Raw genomic sequence first — 15,657 nt, forward strand, 5'->3', positions numbered from 1 at the left:
ACCCTGTAAACTGGGACGCGGGTGGTGCTGTGGGTAAAAGCCTCAGCGCCTAGGGCTTGCCGATCGAAAGGTCGGCGGTTTGAATCCCCGCGGCAGGGTGCGCTCCCGTTGTTCAGTCCCAGCGCCTGCCAACCTAGCAGTTCGAAAGCACTCCCGGGTGCAAGTAGATAAATAGGGACTGCTTACTAGCGGGAAGGTAAACGGCGTTTCCGTGTGCGGCTCTGGCTCGCCAGAGCAGCGATGTCACGCTGGCCACGTGACCCGGAAATGTCTCCGGAAAGTGCTGGCCCCCGGCCTCTTGAGTGAGATGGGCGCACAACCCTAGAGTCTGTCAAGACTGGCCCGTATGGGCAGGGGTACCTTTACCTTTTAAACTGGTTAGAAACAAGAACAGAGGAAGCTGCCTGGTACTGAGCCCGACAATCTATCTCAGTATTGTCTACACCAGGGGTCCCCAACCTGTGGCCCATGGGCTGGAAGCAGCCCACGGAGGCTGTTTAACTGGCCCACGCACACCTATCTACTACACGAAAAGGTGAAGGTCCACAAAGGTTTCTTAAGCCATGTAATAAGGAAATCACTCTATAAGATATGGAGTAAATATAGAGGAATTTTGGAACCAAAGATACCTTTGTGGGTATCTCCAGCGGAAGCAATAGCAGTTAAAAGGAAAAACATGAAGGGAGAGTGGCCCACCTACCAGATATGACTAGAACCAGACACAGAAAAGCCAACTTTTAAAAAATACAATGAATTTAGATGCCACTTGTCTGATTGGATACAATATTTCCAACTAAATCAAAAATTGTGTACAAATAAGAAAGAAGGTCTTGCCAAAGAAACTTCCGTTTTTGAAAGAGAATTAATATATAATAAAGGAAAGTATGTATCAAGAATGTATGAATATCTCTTAGAGTGGGAAGTGAAAGAGGAGCAGGTAAAAACATCAATGGGCATCACGTTGGCAACATTTAATTGGCACTGTGCTGAAGTGTTTTCTCCGCCACAAAGGAGTAATATTGGGGTGAGGAGGAAGCAACTGTTGCTCACTTCCTGTCATGGGCTGGCTGGAGGCAGAGGGATGGTGGGAGGCACAGGCTGGGAACCCCCAAGGGAAGAAGGTTCAGAGTCAGGGGGTTGTTGGTGGGACAATGATGAGTGGTCAGAGGGAGAAGAGGGAGCAGACTGGAAGGAGGAGGTGTCAGAAACTGAAGAGGTAACAAGGTTTACGGTTTAGCAAGCAGGAAGGGTCAGTGGCAGAGGCTGGAGAGGAAGCAGAGATGAGGCAGGCAGCTGAAAGAGCCAGGGGGGTCTCCCCCTCCTGCTGCAACCAGTTCCCATTCCCCCTGATCTCCCAGGGTCAGAAAAGGTATGAAGAGGGTGGAGCAGAGACAGATGTGCTGATGGAGTCTCAGCTTGCTTGGGAAGGACCCAGGGGAGGAGGAGGAGCCTTAGACCATTGTGGGAAGGCTCACCTTCAGTCCTCACAACTGCCTCATTGGGGCAAGATCTACTCAGACGAGTTGCTGTGCTTACTAGGCCTGGCCTCCTGAGCTGTTTGTTTCTTTGAATAGAGAATTACCGTATTTTTCGCTCTATAACACGCACCCGACCATAACACGCACATAGTTTTTAGAGGAGGAAAATCCGTAGGCATGCCACCCGTAGGCATTCCCTCCATAACACGCACAGACATTTCCCCTTACTTTTTAGGAGGAAAAAAGTGAGTGTTATGGTGCAAAAAATACGGTAACTTCGCTGCCACCGTGTGTGAGCTATTACTGACCTGTTTCTGGCACCTGTCCCTCACACTTGCCTGATGAGTTGTTTTCTTCCCCACTCAACAGCATATGCGAGAGGCTGCTGAACGGCGGCAACAGCTGGAATTGGAGCATGAGCAAGCCTTGGCTGTTCTCAACGCAAAACAGCAGGAAATTGAATTCCTGCAGAAGGTAAGCAAGGCAGCGGGAGGAAGGGAAGGGTGAAAAGCAAGTAGTAGGGCAAAACTGTCACATGTGTGGCACCAGGAGTGAAACAGGTGAGTCCCTGGTAGGTTTCACAAATCAGTTTCATAACCCGTTTCTTAATCTGAGCCCATTCTAGTTAGGACGTTGCGTGAACGTGGAATACATTATGGGATCCATTTTTTCATGTTATGGAAACCATATTTTGAGAACGTTGGTTCCCCCCAATATTATGAGAACTTTGGTTCTTATCGGTAGTTGGTGCAACCGTGTGTTATCTTGCTGTTCTTGGATAGCTAGCAAGCCGTAGCATGCTGCTAAATGCTGCTTCCATCTCTGAAAATGTGGCTTTTCACAAAGTGGCCGAGGACAGATTCAAGCTCCTGCAGGTGATGGGGAACAGTGTGTTCCCTGTCCATTATGTTAAGTGAAAGGCTATAACTCAGTGGTAGAGAACACACTGTGCTTGCAAATAGTCCCTGGCATTTCCAGCTAGGGCTGGGAAAGATCTTTGGTCTGAAATCCCAGACAGCACCTGCTGGTCAGCATGGAGACAGTCCTGACCCAGGCGGACTGCTGTTCTGCAGGAACATTCAAACATCTGGCACATAGGAGATAGCCAACAAATATAAGGTTGGTGCAGAATTCAACCCTTGAGGCACCAATGATTAGAACATAGGAAGAGCTCTGCTGGATCAGTCCAAAGTCCCTTCTAACCCGGCACTATTCTCACAGTGGTCGACTGGATGCCCGAAGGAGCGTCTCCACCCCCATCGTTCTGTCCAGACACTGAGGTCCAGCGCCGAGGGCCTTCTGGTGGTTCCCTTGCCGCAAGAAGCCAAGTTACAGGGAACCAGGCAGAGGGCCTTCTCAGTAGTGGCACCCACCCTGTGAAACGCCCTCCTACCAGATGTCAAAGAGAAGAACAACTACCAGACTTTTAGAAGACATCTGAAGGCAGCCCTATTTAGGGAAGCTTTTAATGTTTAACAGACCCCACTGTATTTTAATATTTTGTTGGAAGCCGCCCAGAGTGGCTGGGGAAACCCAGCCAGATGGGCGGGGTACAAATAATAAATTATTATTATTATGGAGCCTCTCCTCATTTGTGATTCCCAGAAGCTGCTCTTCAGAGGCATACTGTCTCCGACAGAGGAGGGAGAACATCGTCATTGTGGCCAGCAGCCTTGATGGTCTTCTCCTCCATGGATTTGTCTAATCATCTTTTAAAGCCCCCCCCCCCCAAGTTGGTGGTCATCACTATCTCTTGTGGGAACAGATTCCATAGCTGAACTGTGAGCTGCATGGAGAATTATTTCCTTTTGTCTGTCCTGACTCTCCCAACGTTCAGCTTTGGTTGGATGTCCCCATGTTCTAATATTTTGGGGGTGCACGTACACCTCTATGATGCCTCCTCTTCCTTGCATTTTCTGCAAGCTAAAAAGCCCTGAATGTCTCAGCTTTTCCTCGTAGGTGAGCTGCTCCTTTTATGAGATTCCATAGCTGCATTTCATATTAAGAAAGCTAATAACTGCTGCTTCCACCTTAGATCCCTGATAGCATATTCAGGCTGATAGTCCTGTTTCAGGAGGATATACAAAGCGCCTTCCCCAGCCAAGATTTCCCTATCTAGCCTCCCAGCCACAATAAGGAGGGCACAATATTGCCTTCCCAGACGCAATGCTGATAAGAGGACCCAGTAAGATAACCAAGTTTGTTATGAAATGTGTTTGCAGTGAGTACTGTTGTAGCTTTCAGTATCGATATTTTGAGTTTGAATTCTGGAAAGGTATATTTATAATTTTTTATTAAACCTGTGATGGTAGATAAGACAAAAGTTTCTTATTACTTGCTAAGGTATTGTTTGCACTCCAGAGACCTCTTTGTGGTCTCTTTCCTTTATCAGATGCTATTAGGGAACATTTATTAGTCTAGCACAAAAAGCCAATGGAAAGAAAAGGCGTTTGACGGAGCTGAATAAAAGGATGCTTCTCCAGATGAGCCCATTTTCTCTGTAGTTTCTTTTGAAGGCAAAGAGTTGAGGCATGCAAACAGAGGAAAGTAGCAAGTTGCTTCCTCTCACGTCTGACCATTGGCACATCTAACTCAGTATTGTCTACACTGATTGGCAGCAGCACTCCATGATTTCAGAGGGGTATGTGTGTTCCCAGCCCAACCAGGAGATGCTGGAGATTGAACCTGCAACCTTCTGCATGCAAAGCAGATGCTGTACCACTTCCCCAGTAAAGTTGGTCAGGAATGGATATGGTGGGAAGCGAAACAGGAGTGTGTGATTGGCCTAAACATGGTGCATTTGGGGTGAGGTCGCTGTGGGTTAAACCACAGAGCCTAGGACTTGCGGATCAGAAGGTCGGCGGTTCGAATCCCTGCGACTGGGTGAGCTCCCGTTGCTCGGTCTACTCCTGCCCACGAAGCAGTTTGAAAGCATGTCAAAGTGCAAGTAGATAAATAGGTACCGCTCCGGCAGGAAGGTAAACGGCATTTCTGTGTGCTGCTCTGGTTCGCCAGAAGCGGCTTAGTCATGCTAGCCACATGACCCGGAAGCTGTACACCGGCTCCCTTGGCCAATAAAGCGAGATGAGTGCCATAACCCCAGAGTGGGTCACGACTGGACCTAATGGTCAGGGGTCCCTTTACCTTTACTCTGCGAGAAAGAGTTGAGATGCTATTGTCATTCTAGGTCCCAGCATGCTCAACTCCCTCAACCATTCTGCAGAAGGCTTAGTTTCCAGACCCTTGATCTTCTTGGTCTCCCTCCTCTGCACACATTCTAACTTGTCAGTATCCTTCTTAAACTGTGGTGCCCAGAATTGGGCACAGTGCTCCAGGTGGGGTCTGACCAAGGCAGAATAGAGCTGTACTATTACTTCCCTTGATTTGGACACTATACTGTACTTCCACTGGTGCAGCCTAGAATTGCTTTAGCATTTTTTAATTTTTGCTAAAGAGTAGATCCACATGTTATGCTGCAAGGGAGCATGGGTCACATGTCTAAGATTGCAAGGTGCAACCTCTTAGACTGGAGAAAATGTCTTTACCAGCCTTTGAGTGTGTTAAAAACCATCTTTGTAAAGATCTGTTGGATAGATCATGGGTAGGCAAACTAAGGCCCGGGGGCTGGATGTGGCCCAATCACCTTCTAAATCCAGCCCACAGACGGTCCGGGAATCAGTGTGTTTTTACACGAGTAGAATGTGCGCTTTTATTTAAAATGCATCTCTGGGTTATTTGTGGGGCCTGCCTGGTGTTTTTACATGAGTAGAGTGTGTCCTTTTATTTAAAATGCATCTCTGGGTTATTTTGGGGGCATAGGAATTCGTTCATTTTTTATTTTATTTTTCAAAATATAGTCCGGCCCCCACAAGGTCTGAGTGACAGTGGACCAGCCCCCTGCTGAAAAAGTTTGCTGACCCCTGGGTTAGATTTATTCTAGAGCAACGGGAGCTGGTCTAATTTTCTTCCTCTGTCTCTTTCAGGCTCAGGTTGAAGCTAAGAAAGAACATGAAGGTGCAGTCCAGCTGCTAGAGGTAAGGAAGGCGATGATCTTTTTCCTGCTCTCAGAGCTATTACTGCTAATAGCACTGCAAGCTTTGGTTGGTTGTGTTCAAGGATGGGGAATCTTTAGCAGCCCAAGAGACACATTTATTCATGGAGAATTTTCTGGGGGCCTCATGGCAGCGGTGGATGGGGCCAGAGGGGATAGTGTGTGGAACAGGGAAAGTGACCAAAGTTAGAGGTTTCCACACATATCATTCACCATCCGTCTATCCAAGGATGCAAGAGGCGTTATTACTAATCAAGGACACATTCCAGTCAGCCAAAAGCATTTGCGGGGGGGGGGGGGGGGTGCAAAGTGGGGCTGTGAGGGGTGTGGTCCATAGCTGTCAACTTTCCCCTTTTCTTGCGAGGAATCCTATTCGGAATAAGGGAATTTCCCTTAAAAAAAGGGAAACTTGGACAGCTATGGTGTGGTCAAATAAGAAGACCCAGAAGACCCACCCCTGTTTTAACTGGTAGATTCATCAACTGGTGGATTAACAGGCAAGGGCAAAGCAAATATCAGCCGAGCTAAGAGTTAAGAGCATGCTCATTTAATGTTTTGGGGTTGTTCTGATGTGTTGCTGTTAACAGGGAATTTTCAAAATAATATAATTAATAATGGCTGTTCCTCCCAACAATCGAGTGGTTGGTTTTGCTTGCTAAATTATGATTCTTTGTGCCTTGCCTTCATAACTCAGAAAGTGTGCTTTTGATATTTTAAGTATGTGAATTGTATACTCCGATACGGCATGCCCGCTTTGGGAACTTACATTGAAACACGCTATAACCGCAAATGAAGTTGGCACAATCTAAACAGCAAAAATATTCCAGTGGAATTGCTTGATTGGTTAAGGCAGGCCATTGAAAAACCAAGGTTTCTATAACTGGTTGATGACCCTAATTATTATCAGTACATTTGTATGTATGTATGTTCGATTGATTTAGGCCAGGCATAGGCAAACTCCGGACCTCCAGATGTTTGGGACTACAATTCCCATCATCCCTAGCTAACAGGACCAGTAGTCAGGGATGATGGGAATTGTAGTCCCAAACATCTGGAGGGCCGGAGTTTGCCTATGCCTGATTTAGGCTTCAGCCCTATACACACTTATGGGCAGAAGGGGGGTGTAATTCCCATTGAATATGATGAAACTGACTTCTGAGCTTGCGCCTCAGTTTAAATGGGGCCCGGCCATGCCCATCCCCCAGCCAGCGGATTGGCTGGCTGGACAATGATGTGGCTGGGAACCTCCAGGTGACGCCGGACTTTGTCCCCCGCCCCTGGAGGTGAGTGGCCACACAGTCCACTGCAACGCCTCCCCATTGGGATTTCCCACTGAATATGATGAAACTGACTTCTGAGCACACATGTAGGATTCCTTTCATAGAATCACAGACTTGCATAGTTCGAAGGGGAACCCAGGGGTCATTTAGTTCAACCCCATGCAATGCAGGAATCAAGCTAAATAACCCATGATAGATGGCCATCCAACTTCTGTTTAAAGCCTACCATAGCTCTTACCATTAGAAAGTTATTCCTGAGCTGGAATCTCATTTCTTGTCATTTGAATCTGTTGCTTCAGGTCCTACCCTCTGGTATACTACTACTACTACTACTACTACTAATAATAATAATAATAATAATAATAATAATAATTTATTATTTATACCCTGCCCATCTGGCTGGGTTTCCCCAGCCACTCTGGGCAGCTTCCAACAGAATATTAAAATACAATAATCTATTAAACATTAAAAACTTCGCTAAACAGGGCTGCCTTCAGGTGTCCTCTAGAAGTCTGGTAGTTGTTCTTCTGTTTGACATCTGGCAGGAGGGCATTCCACATGGCGGGTGCCACTACCAAGAAGGCCCTCTGCCTGGTTCCCTGTTACTTGGCTTCTCGCAGTGAGGGAACCGCCAGAAGGCCCTCAGCACTGGACCTCAGTGTCCGGGCTGAACGATGGGGGTGGAGATGCTCCTTTAGGTATACTGGACCGAGGCCGTTTAGGGCTTTAAAGGTGAGCACCAACACTTTAAATTGTGCTTGGAAACGTACTGGGAGCCAATGTAGGTCTTTCAAGACTGGTGTTATGTGGTCTCGGTGGCTGCTCCCAGTCACTAGTCTAGCTGCCACATTCTGGATTAGTTGTTGTTTCTGGGTCACCTTCAAAGGTAGCCCCACATAGAGCGCATTGCAGTAGTCCAAGCGAGAGATGCTGCCTCTGACAGTGGAGGGAGAGGTCTAGAATGTGACACCAGCTACGGCATTCAGCTTCCTTAGAACTTCACTTTTTAAAACAAATGCAGGCATCTAACCCTTACGATTGTGTCAGACCTCTCAAAGGATAATGCCAGAGGCAGCTCCAGGGACGCAGGAAGAACTGGTGGTCAGTCCAAGTAGGACAGAATCAAGTGCAAGGTTTAAAGCAGGCAGGCATCACAATCCAAGGCAGAAGTCAGGAGAAGCAGATAAGGCTCCTAAGCAGTTTTCCTCCCCTGCCACAGAGACCAGTTGCTCTGAAGTGATGGCTTTATAAGGCCTGGTTGGCAGGTATTGGCCACTCCAGGTCAGCTCAGCTGACGGATTCTAAAACCAGTGAGCAATTCCAACAGTCGTGGATGATGACAAATCCAAAGTACAGTGGTACCTCGGGTTAAGTACTTAATTTGTTCCGGAGGTCCATTCTTAACCTGAAACTGTTCTTAAACTGAAGCACCACTTTAGCTAATGGGGCCTCCTGCTGCTTTCGTGCCGCCGGAGCCCTATTTCTGTTCTTATCCTGAAGCAAAGTTCTTAACCTGAAGCACTATTTCTGGGTTAGTGGAGTGTGTAACCTGAAGCGTATGTAACCTGAAGCGTATGTAACCCGAGGTACCACTGTACAACAATATCCAGAGGCAACCAGATTGGGGAAGACTGCGTCGAAGATTAAGAGGTCCTAGGAAAATTCTCTTGCTTTGCATTTTTTTTTAAAAAAGAATGGGAGATCACAAGGAGTAAGTGGAGACAAGGGCAACATAGAAGCTCATTTATGTTTCTTATAAGGATGTGAGATGGGCTCAGAAAAGGCCTTTTTTTTTTAAAGGAGAATCCCAGCATTTTTATTAGACTTTATCGGAAGCCTCATGAACTTAGCAATAAACAAGGTTGTCACATCAAGCAGAATATCGAAAGCTGCCTCTGATAATCTCCCTGGCTCAGTCAAAGCCCATTAATTGCCCTGTCTGTACAGCTGGTGCCCAGAGAAGTAAAAATCTATATGCCTCCACCGGCTTCATTAATGACTTCTAATAGTAATTATGATCTTTGATGCTGGGGTATTTCCTGGGGATTAATGACTGGGTACATCTTATCGACTCTGGGATTGTGCCTCTATGCCTTCCAGTCCTCTGAACCGGCCATTAATCCATGAGGAAGGCCCGTTGAGTCAAAAAAATTTGCTTGGAAAAAACAGGCACAATGGTCTTCTGCTCTCTGCATTGCTCTTATGGGGTAGCAATTAAGGGATAGCAAAAGTGCCCCCCCTCCAGATGTTGTTGAATTCCCATCACCCCTGACCATTGGCTGTTCTGGCTGGGACTGGGGTGATTTGAAGCCCAACAGTATCTAAAGGTCACCATGTTGGTTGCACCTGCTGCAATACCTTTATCACTGGGTTTTTATTTATTTAGTTAGTTTTTTATTTAAAAAAAGCCCACACACAATTATCTAGTTAGTTCATGGGGTATATGGGGTGTTAGGGGAGAGATGGGATGCGGGTGGCACTGTGGATTAAACCATAGAGCCTAGGACCTGCCGATCAGAAGGTCGGCGGTTCGAATCTCCGTGACAGGGTGAGCTCCCATTGCTGTGTCCCTGCTCCTGCCAACCTAGCAGTTCAAAAGCACGTCAAAGTGCAAGTAGATAAATAGGTACCACTCCGGTGGGAAGGTAAACGGCGTTTCCATGGTATGCTCTGGTCCACCAGAAGCGGCTTAGTCCTGCTGGCCACATGACCCGGAAGCTGTATGCCTGTTCCCTCGGCCAATAAAGCGAGATGAGTGCCGCAACCCCGGAGTCGGCCACGACTGGACCTAATGGTCAGGGGTCCCTTTACCTTTAGGGGAGAGATAGTGCCTCTGGTGGGGACATGTTGTGCTTCTTCTGAGGTAGTTTGCCCACCTTTGGTCCCCACCCTGCACTCAGCTCTCACCTGTGACTCCCTGTCAGCATGCAACAGCAACCACAATCCAGGTTGAGGGTAGCCGATGGGTCTCAGACCCTCAGTGAGTTAGGGACTTCCCCTGCATGTGAAGACAAGCTCTGGATGAGACCAACAGTGGGGCCAGCAGTTAAGAAGGTGGTTTCTGCATGTGCTGGAAAGAGAAGTAGGAAGTTGAGGCTCTGGGAAGGTAGCCCATCTAGGAGAAGGAAATCTCTGATCCCAAACCTCTGCTGCCTTGTGGCTATATGCTCATTCTTGAGAAAGGCTTCAGGGGTGAATCCTGACGAAAATCCGTACCCGCTGCCTTTAAATACTTTAGAATATACAAAAAGTTAAAATTCTTGAACAGGTTAAAAGTCGCACCAGCACTTGTAAGGATCTGGGTAGGCTTGCCTAAACAAGAATGTTTTTAGCAGGTGCAAGAGTTCAGTGAAGGCACTAGCAATAGGCGGGGAGTTCCCGAGGGCAGGTCCTGCCATGCGAAATGACCGAGTTCTTACCAATGCAGAACAGGTATTATGTGGCACCTGTGGCAGTGCCTGTTCAGCTGATCAAAGTGGTTGAGTGGGTGCATCAGCGGAAAGGCAATCTCATAGGTAAACTGGTCCCAAGGTGTTAAGGGCTTTGTGTACTAACAGTAACACCTTGAATCTGGCTCAGTAGCAGATCAGCAACCAGGGCAGGTCTCTGAGCACAGGTGTTATTACATGCTCACAAGGCCTCACTCCTGGTCAGCAGGAGTTGTGCTGCAGCAGCATTCTGCACCAACTACACAGGGAAGTCCTGCTTAGAGTCCATTTTAAAGGTAAAGGGACCCCTGACCATTAGGTCCAGTCACGGATGACTCTGGGGTTGTGGTGCTCATCTCGCTTTATTGGCCGAGGGAGCCAGCGTACAGCTTCTGGGTCATGTGGCCAGCAGGACTAAGCCACTTCTGGCGAACCAGAGCAGCACATGGAAACGCCGTTTACCTTCCCGCCAGAGCGGTACCTATTTATCTACTTACACTTTGACATGTTTTTGAATTGCTAGGTTGGCAGGAGCAGGGACCGAGCAACGGGAGCTCACCCCGTTGCGGGGATTCGAACCGCAGACCTTCTGATCGGCAAGTCCTAGGCTCTGTGGTTTAACCCACAGTGCCACCTGCGTCCCTAGAGTGCATTGTAGTAATCCAGTGGTCCAGCAGAGAGGAGGATGGGGGCAAAACTAGCACAAGTGACTCTGCTGGCGCCGACTCTGGCACTGCCTCATCTCTGGGCTCCTTGCATTCTTCCTTGTGAGTCTCAATGGCCACCAGTGACCGCTGGCCTGGAGAAGAGAGAGGGGTGAAATGACAGGGCTCTTCAAACACCTAAAGGAGGGCAATAGCTACCCCAAAGGGCAGGAGTAGATCTGCTGGGGGTTAAATTTCAACATGAGTTGATAATGGAAGCAATTTCTTAGAGAAATGGTGGCCTCCCCCTTGCCGGAGGTCTTCTTCAAGCGGAGACTGGACAGCCATCAGTTGATGATGCTCTGGCACTCAGTTTCCTGCATTGCGCAGAGGGTTGCAACTAAAGTCGCACTTTATAACTCTTTGGTGCCTGACAACAGGGCTGAACCCTAATAAATAGCCAATCTTGCAAGTCACACTGACATAAAATGGCAAAACTTGCAGCTCTTCCTAAGCAGCCTCAATAGGAAACAGTAGAGGCAGGCAGGGACCAGGAAATTGAAATTACCCCTGGCAAATTGTTGCCCCTGCTTTACCTTTGAAGGATGCCTTGTGAAATGTGTGTGTGTGTGTGTGTGTGTGTGTGTGTGTGTAGGGTGTTGCTAAATCTGCAGTTTTCCAAAGCTCAGCCCCAGGTCTATACATGCTGAATCCCAGAGATTGGGGGTCCTAAAGAAACTCGACTCTGATGCACACACATGCTGGACCTGTACATACATACATACGTTTATGGATATTGTCATCTGTACAGACATCAGATGGATTGCAGGGCACTTTTTCCTAACATATCTTGAACCAAAAGAACAAATGCCTTCCTGTTGTTCTTTTTTAAAACAGTGCAGGCTTCACTACCGCAGAAGCAAAATGAATAATGCAAGGAACAGGTGGAGCGGCATTTTCTTGGGATGGGGCAGGGAGAAGGGTCCCTGCCAAAGCCTCTGTTGCTCTTTATCCTGGGGGAGTAAAGGATTCAACATGCCTTTGTGGTGTTTTGGGCCTTGTGAGCAAAACCAGTGTCACCAATGTCACTAGCCCCAGGAGCCAGCCAAGGCTTTGGGTTTTTCTTCCTTTAAGAGTTTTCATGTGAGACGTTATTTCTGCAATTTCACTGCCACCATCAAGTGTATTTAAATTGCTTTTTAAAAAAACTAAATCATATAAGGTAGCCAACCCCTAGCAAATGCAAGAGGAAATGAGTTTGATCAAGCTGGGAGGGAGCAGCTATAGCCAGGAAGAGGTCATTTATCCTTCCTGAAATTCCAATTTCGCTTGGATTGTCTGCTGCTTCTCCCCTTTGTGATTTGCTTATTGATCTCACATCGCCCTTGAGCTTATTAATTTCCCCCATGTGTTTATTTAATTGGCTTGTTGCGATTGCTAATCAGCGGCACTATTGATCTCCCCCTCCCCTAAACGTATGCCAGTGTGGTTGTTGTTAATGCATGCCATTTTTCTTTTCTTCGTTTGAGTATGGTAAATGTCTCAGTTGGCATATCTACGTTACTCATTCTCGAAAAAGGAAAACTAGTTTCCAACTTGTGCTCCGCTCTCATATTTCCCTATCAAGAAACTCAACGAATTGCTTTGTGCAGCACTGTGTAAAGAATGTCCTCGAGCTTTTGCAGGCTGCAACTGCTGGGTGGCATTTTGCAAGGTTTCTTGAGGGGCAGGAGAGAGTTGCAATATTCTCAAGGCCAAGAGGCTTAGCGATGAAAACAACGGAGGCGGCATCTTCCTCATCAGTGAAGGCTGGTCCCTTAAAGCAAACGGGTCACTGCCCTGCCAGCTTGCATCTAACCCCCAGCCCACGCAGCTGTCTCCTTACTTGCATCCAGTTGAGGAGGTAGCCCTGCCTGCTGAATTCCTCCTCCTCAATCTCTGTCTTGCCCTTTGTGAAACTCAGCAGGGAGGAGGATGGGAATGACTTTGCCTGTCCTTGGCTCTGGTTCCACCTGCTCCTGGCCTCCCTGCCTTCCACCCTACTGGCCACCATTACCTGACCCCCTGAAATGCTTCTTGCTTTTCCCACCACTTCAAGTGGCGTGAAGCTGCTGAAACCAGCCTGCAGTTGGGGCAGTGCCCTGTTCCCACCAAAATGCCTTAATCAGTGAAAAAAGAACACTACATCATGACACAGTCAGGGGCGGAGGAAGGTGGTGCGGTGGGGGCGGTTTGCCCCGGGTGTCACCACTGAGGGGGGTGACAAAATGTGGGGCGGCACTTACCGTGGGGCTTGCAGCACACCCAAGCCACACATCTCTTCTGGGAGTGACGCAGCGGCTCCAAACGGTCCGCCTGCCTCCTCCCCCTCAGCTATAGGGCGGCTGAGGGGGAGGAGACAGGCTGACTACTCAGAGGCCCCACAGAGAGTCCTGTCCTGGCTGGCCCCGCCCTGCCCCGCGGGCAGCTGGCCCCGCCTCTGGGCGCAGGGCACACGTGCAACCTCAGGCACCTGATTGGCTTGCTCCACCGCTGGACGCAGTGGGCTCATCCACACTTTGGAGTTGAAGCTCAGTTAAGCAAAACTCTTTGTATTTTCCACGCATCTGTTAAGATTCCAATTGGGGGCAAGGTCAGATTTCCGCAAGGCACAGCTGCAGATCAATGGGAGAAGCTCTCAGCCCCGGTGGAATTAACTGGTATACACTATACACAATAGCGATCAAAAGTGTGGGTGATCCCAGTGTTGTTCTGGATGTAGCGTTGGCAGGGGGTGGAAATATTGCAACCCCAGGTAGCCCCGTGTGGGCTGCCGTCTTTTGATTTCAGCAGTGCCTCAATTGAAATGACACTGTGCTATGATGATATGGCAGTCTTCCAGCCGAGGCATTCTGGGGAAACATGGTGACTTGCCTCGCAGTGAATCGCTGCATCTGTGTGCCCCTTGAAGCATTGGGAAAAATCTTCCACAGAGGGTCTGCAGACTTTAAACAAAGGGTCACTAAGCACTCTTACCCAAACTACGGCTCCCAGGATATATTTGAAATGGGTCTGAACACGTGGCGTAGATACGCACAATATATATGTTGGTTTGAAATGTGTGAAAAGAGAAGTGTGTTCTAATCTGTTGTTGTTGTTCAGCTTTTTTGGTTTTTTGTTTTAAAGATCTTTCTTTTATTCTGCATCTTTCCCCTCCCCTTCCCTGTGTCTTCTTGTTTTTGTTTCTGTGTATATTGCTTTGCTCTTCATCCAGAACACCTTGGACAGCATGCAGGTATTTCGGTCAGAAAATAAAACCTCTTCTTTGCCCCCTCCCCCTCAACTCCACCCACCAAAGCCAAATGAGTGCACACTGCCCACCCACCCCTTTGCATGAAATGCCCCCGCAATAGAGCCCTTGTTCCAAAAGCATGTTTAGTTAGTGATCCAGATACCACTGGGGGACCCAGGTGAATCAAAGCCAGTGGTATTACCTGGTGAACTTGGCACAGAGAATGCTTTGTTACTATCATACTCTCAAGCCTGCATTTTGATGTTGAGTGCTACGATTTATGAGCATGCCCAGTAAGAATGATTCAAAAGCTTCGTGCAAAGTAGTAACTTCCAGGTGTTGCGTATGGATTTGTCTGAATTCAGATTACGTGGCCAGCTGATTGGTTGACAAAGGGCTTATCCACCCCTCTGTTTCCCCCCCAGGGAAACCCAATCTTTAGCACTGAATCGGAACAAACAGCAATCGGGTTTTCAGCGGTTTGCTGTTTGTTCTGATTTATCGCTAAAGAGCAGATTTTTCCAGAGAGAAATGGAGGGACAAAAGGCAAAACGCCAGAACAACCTCTTTCAAGGCCCGGGACAAGCAGAAGTCTGGACAAGCCCTAAATAAGAAGACGTGGTTATCTCATTGTTTCAGAATGGTGTCATGTAACTGGGGCCTGATAGTGAGTCAAACTCTGCCAGGGTGGCCCACCTACACATCACTATGGAAGAGGATGCAGGTTTGCATAAAATGTGCATATGGTGATTTATATATATACAGATGCAAATTTTTAAATGATATAGTACATTTTCACTTGGAAAGGGCTGTGATCTAGTGCCCTATATGCAGGCTTAGGCTGCATAGACACTATCTTTAGATCACAGTTACAGTTCCCAGCAACCCTCAACCAACTACAGTACCAAGAATTCTTTTGAGGCAAAGAATGTGCCTTAAATGTGTGGCATGCATGCAGCCTTAGTCTGCCGTCCTGGTACTCGCTACTGTTGGGCAACTCCAAGGCCCTGCTGTTCTGCATTCTTTCTCTTTAAACAGGACTTGGGCAGAACAGCCCTTCAGAGAGAGGGCACCTTCAGACCAGAGGAGCTTTCTCTGACTGTCTCAGATGGAGAACCATCCTCTGTAAAGTTGCCTCCCTCGTTACCCGAGTCCCTGGAAAACTGCTGTCAGTCAGAGCAGTCAATACTGTGAACAGAGAGTCTGACTTGGTCTCCAGCCCATTCTCTTAGATAGGGAGGGAGGTCACCTGCAGTGAGGAAAAAATTATATCCAGAAGAAAACATGGAATTAATATTGATGATTTACCTTACAAGATTGACATAAGTATTACTGAGATAATACATGCAAAGATCTTTGTATACTCCAAAGGATGAAGTTAGGGATGTGGAACTTGAGATCATGCAGGTGCTACCAGACTCCACCTTCCACCTCCCCTGATATTTGGCCATGCCAGCTGAGGCTGATGATGTCAAACTGTAACTTGGAGGCCTCAAGTTCTTCAT

General features: G+C 47.8%; 1 protein-coding gene across 20 annotated transcripts in view; it reads left to right on the top strand.

The window, feature by feature from the left end:
• RIMBP2 (RIMS binding protein 2) overlaps positions 1 to 15,657 on the top strand; it is a 296,295-nt gene that overhangs the window by 212,903 nt on the left and 67,735 nt on the right. For 14 of the 20 annotated variants that reach the window (XM_028709315.2, XM_077920566.1, XM_077920567.1 and 11 more), the window contains 3 exons: positions 1,848 to 1,952; positions 5,462 to 5,512; positions 14,135 to 14,155. In XM_028709315.2, the coding sequence (XP_028565148.2) occupies positions 1,848 to 1,952; positions 5,462 to 5,512; positions 14,135 to 14,155 (177 nt within the window). The remainder of the gene's footprint in view (positions 1 to 1,847; positions 1,953 to 5,461; positions 5,513 to 14,134; positions 14,156 to 15,657) is intronic. The other 6 variants (XM_077920565.1, XM_077920570.1, XM_028709316.2 and 3 more) reach the window with 1 other exon arrangement.

The sequence above is a fragment of the Podarcis muralis genome, chromosome 16, assembly GCF_964188315.1.
Source record: "Podarcis muralis chromosome 16, rPodMur119.hap1.1, whole genome shotgun sequence".
In the NCBI taxonomy this organism is placed as follows: domain Eukaryota; kingdom Metazoa; phylum Chordata; class Lepidosauria; order Squamata; family Lacertidae; genus Podarcis; species Podarcis muralis.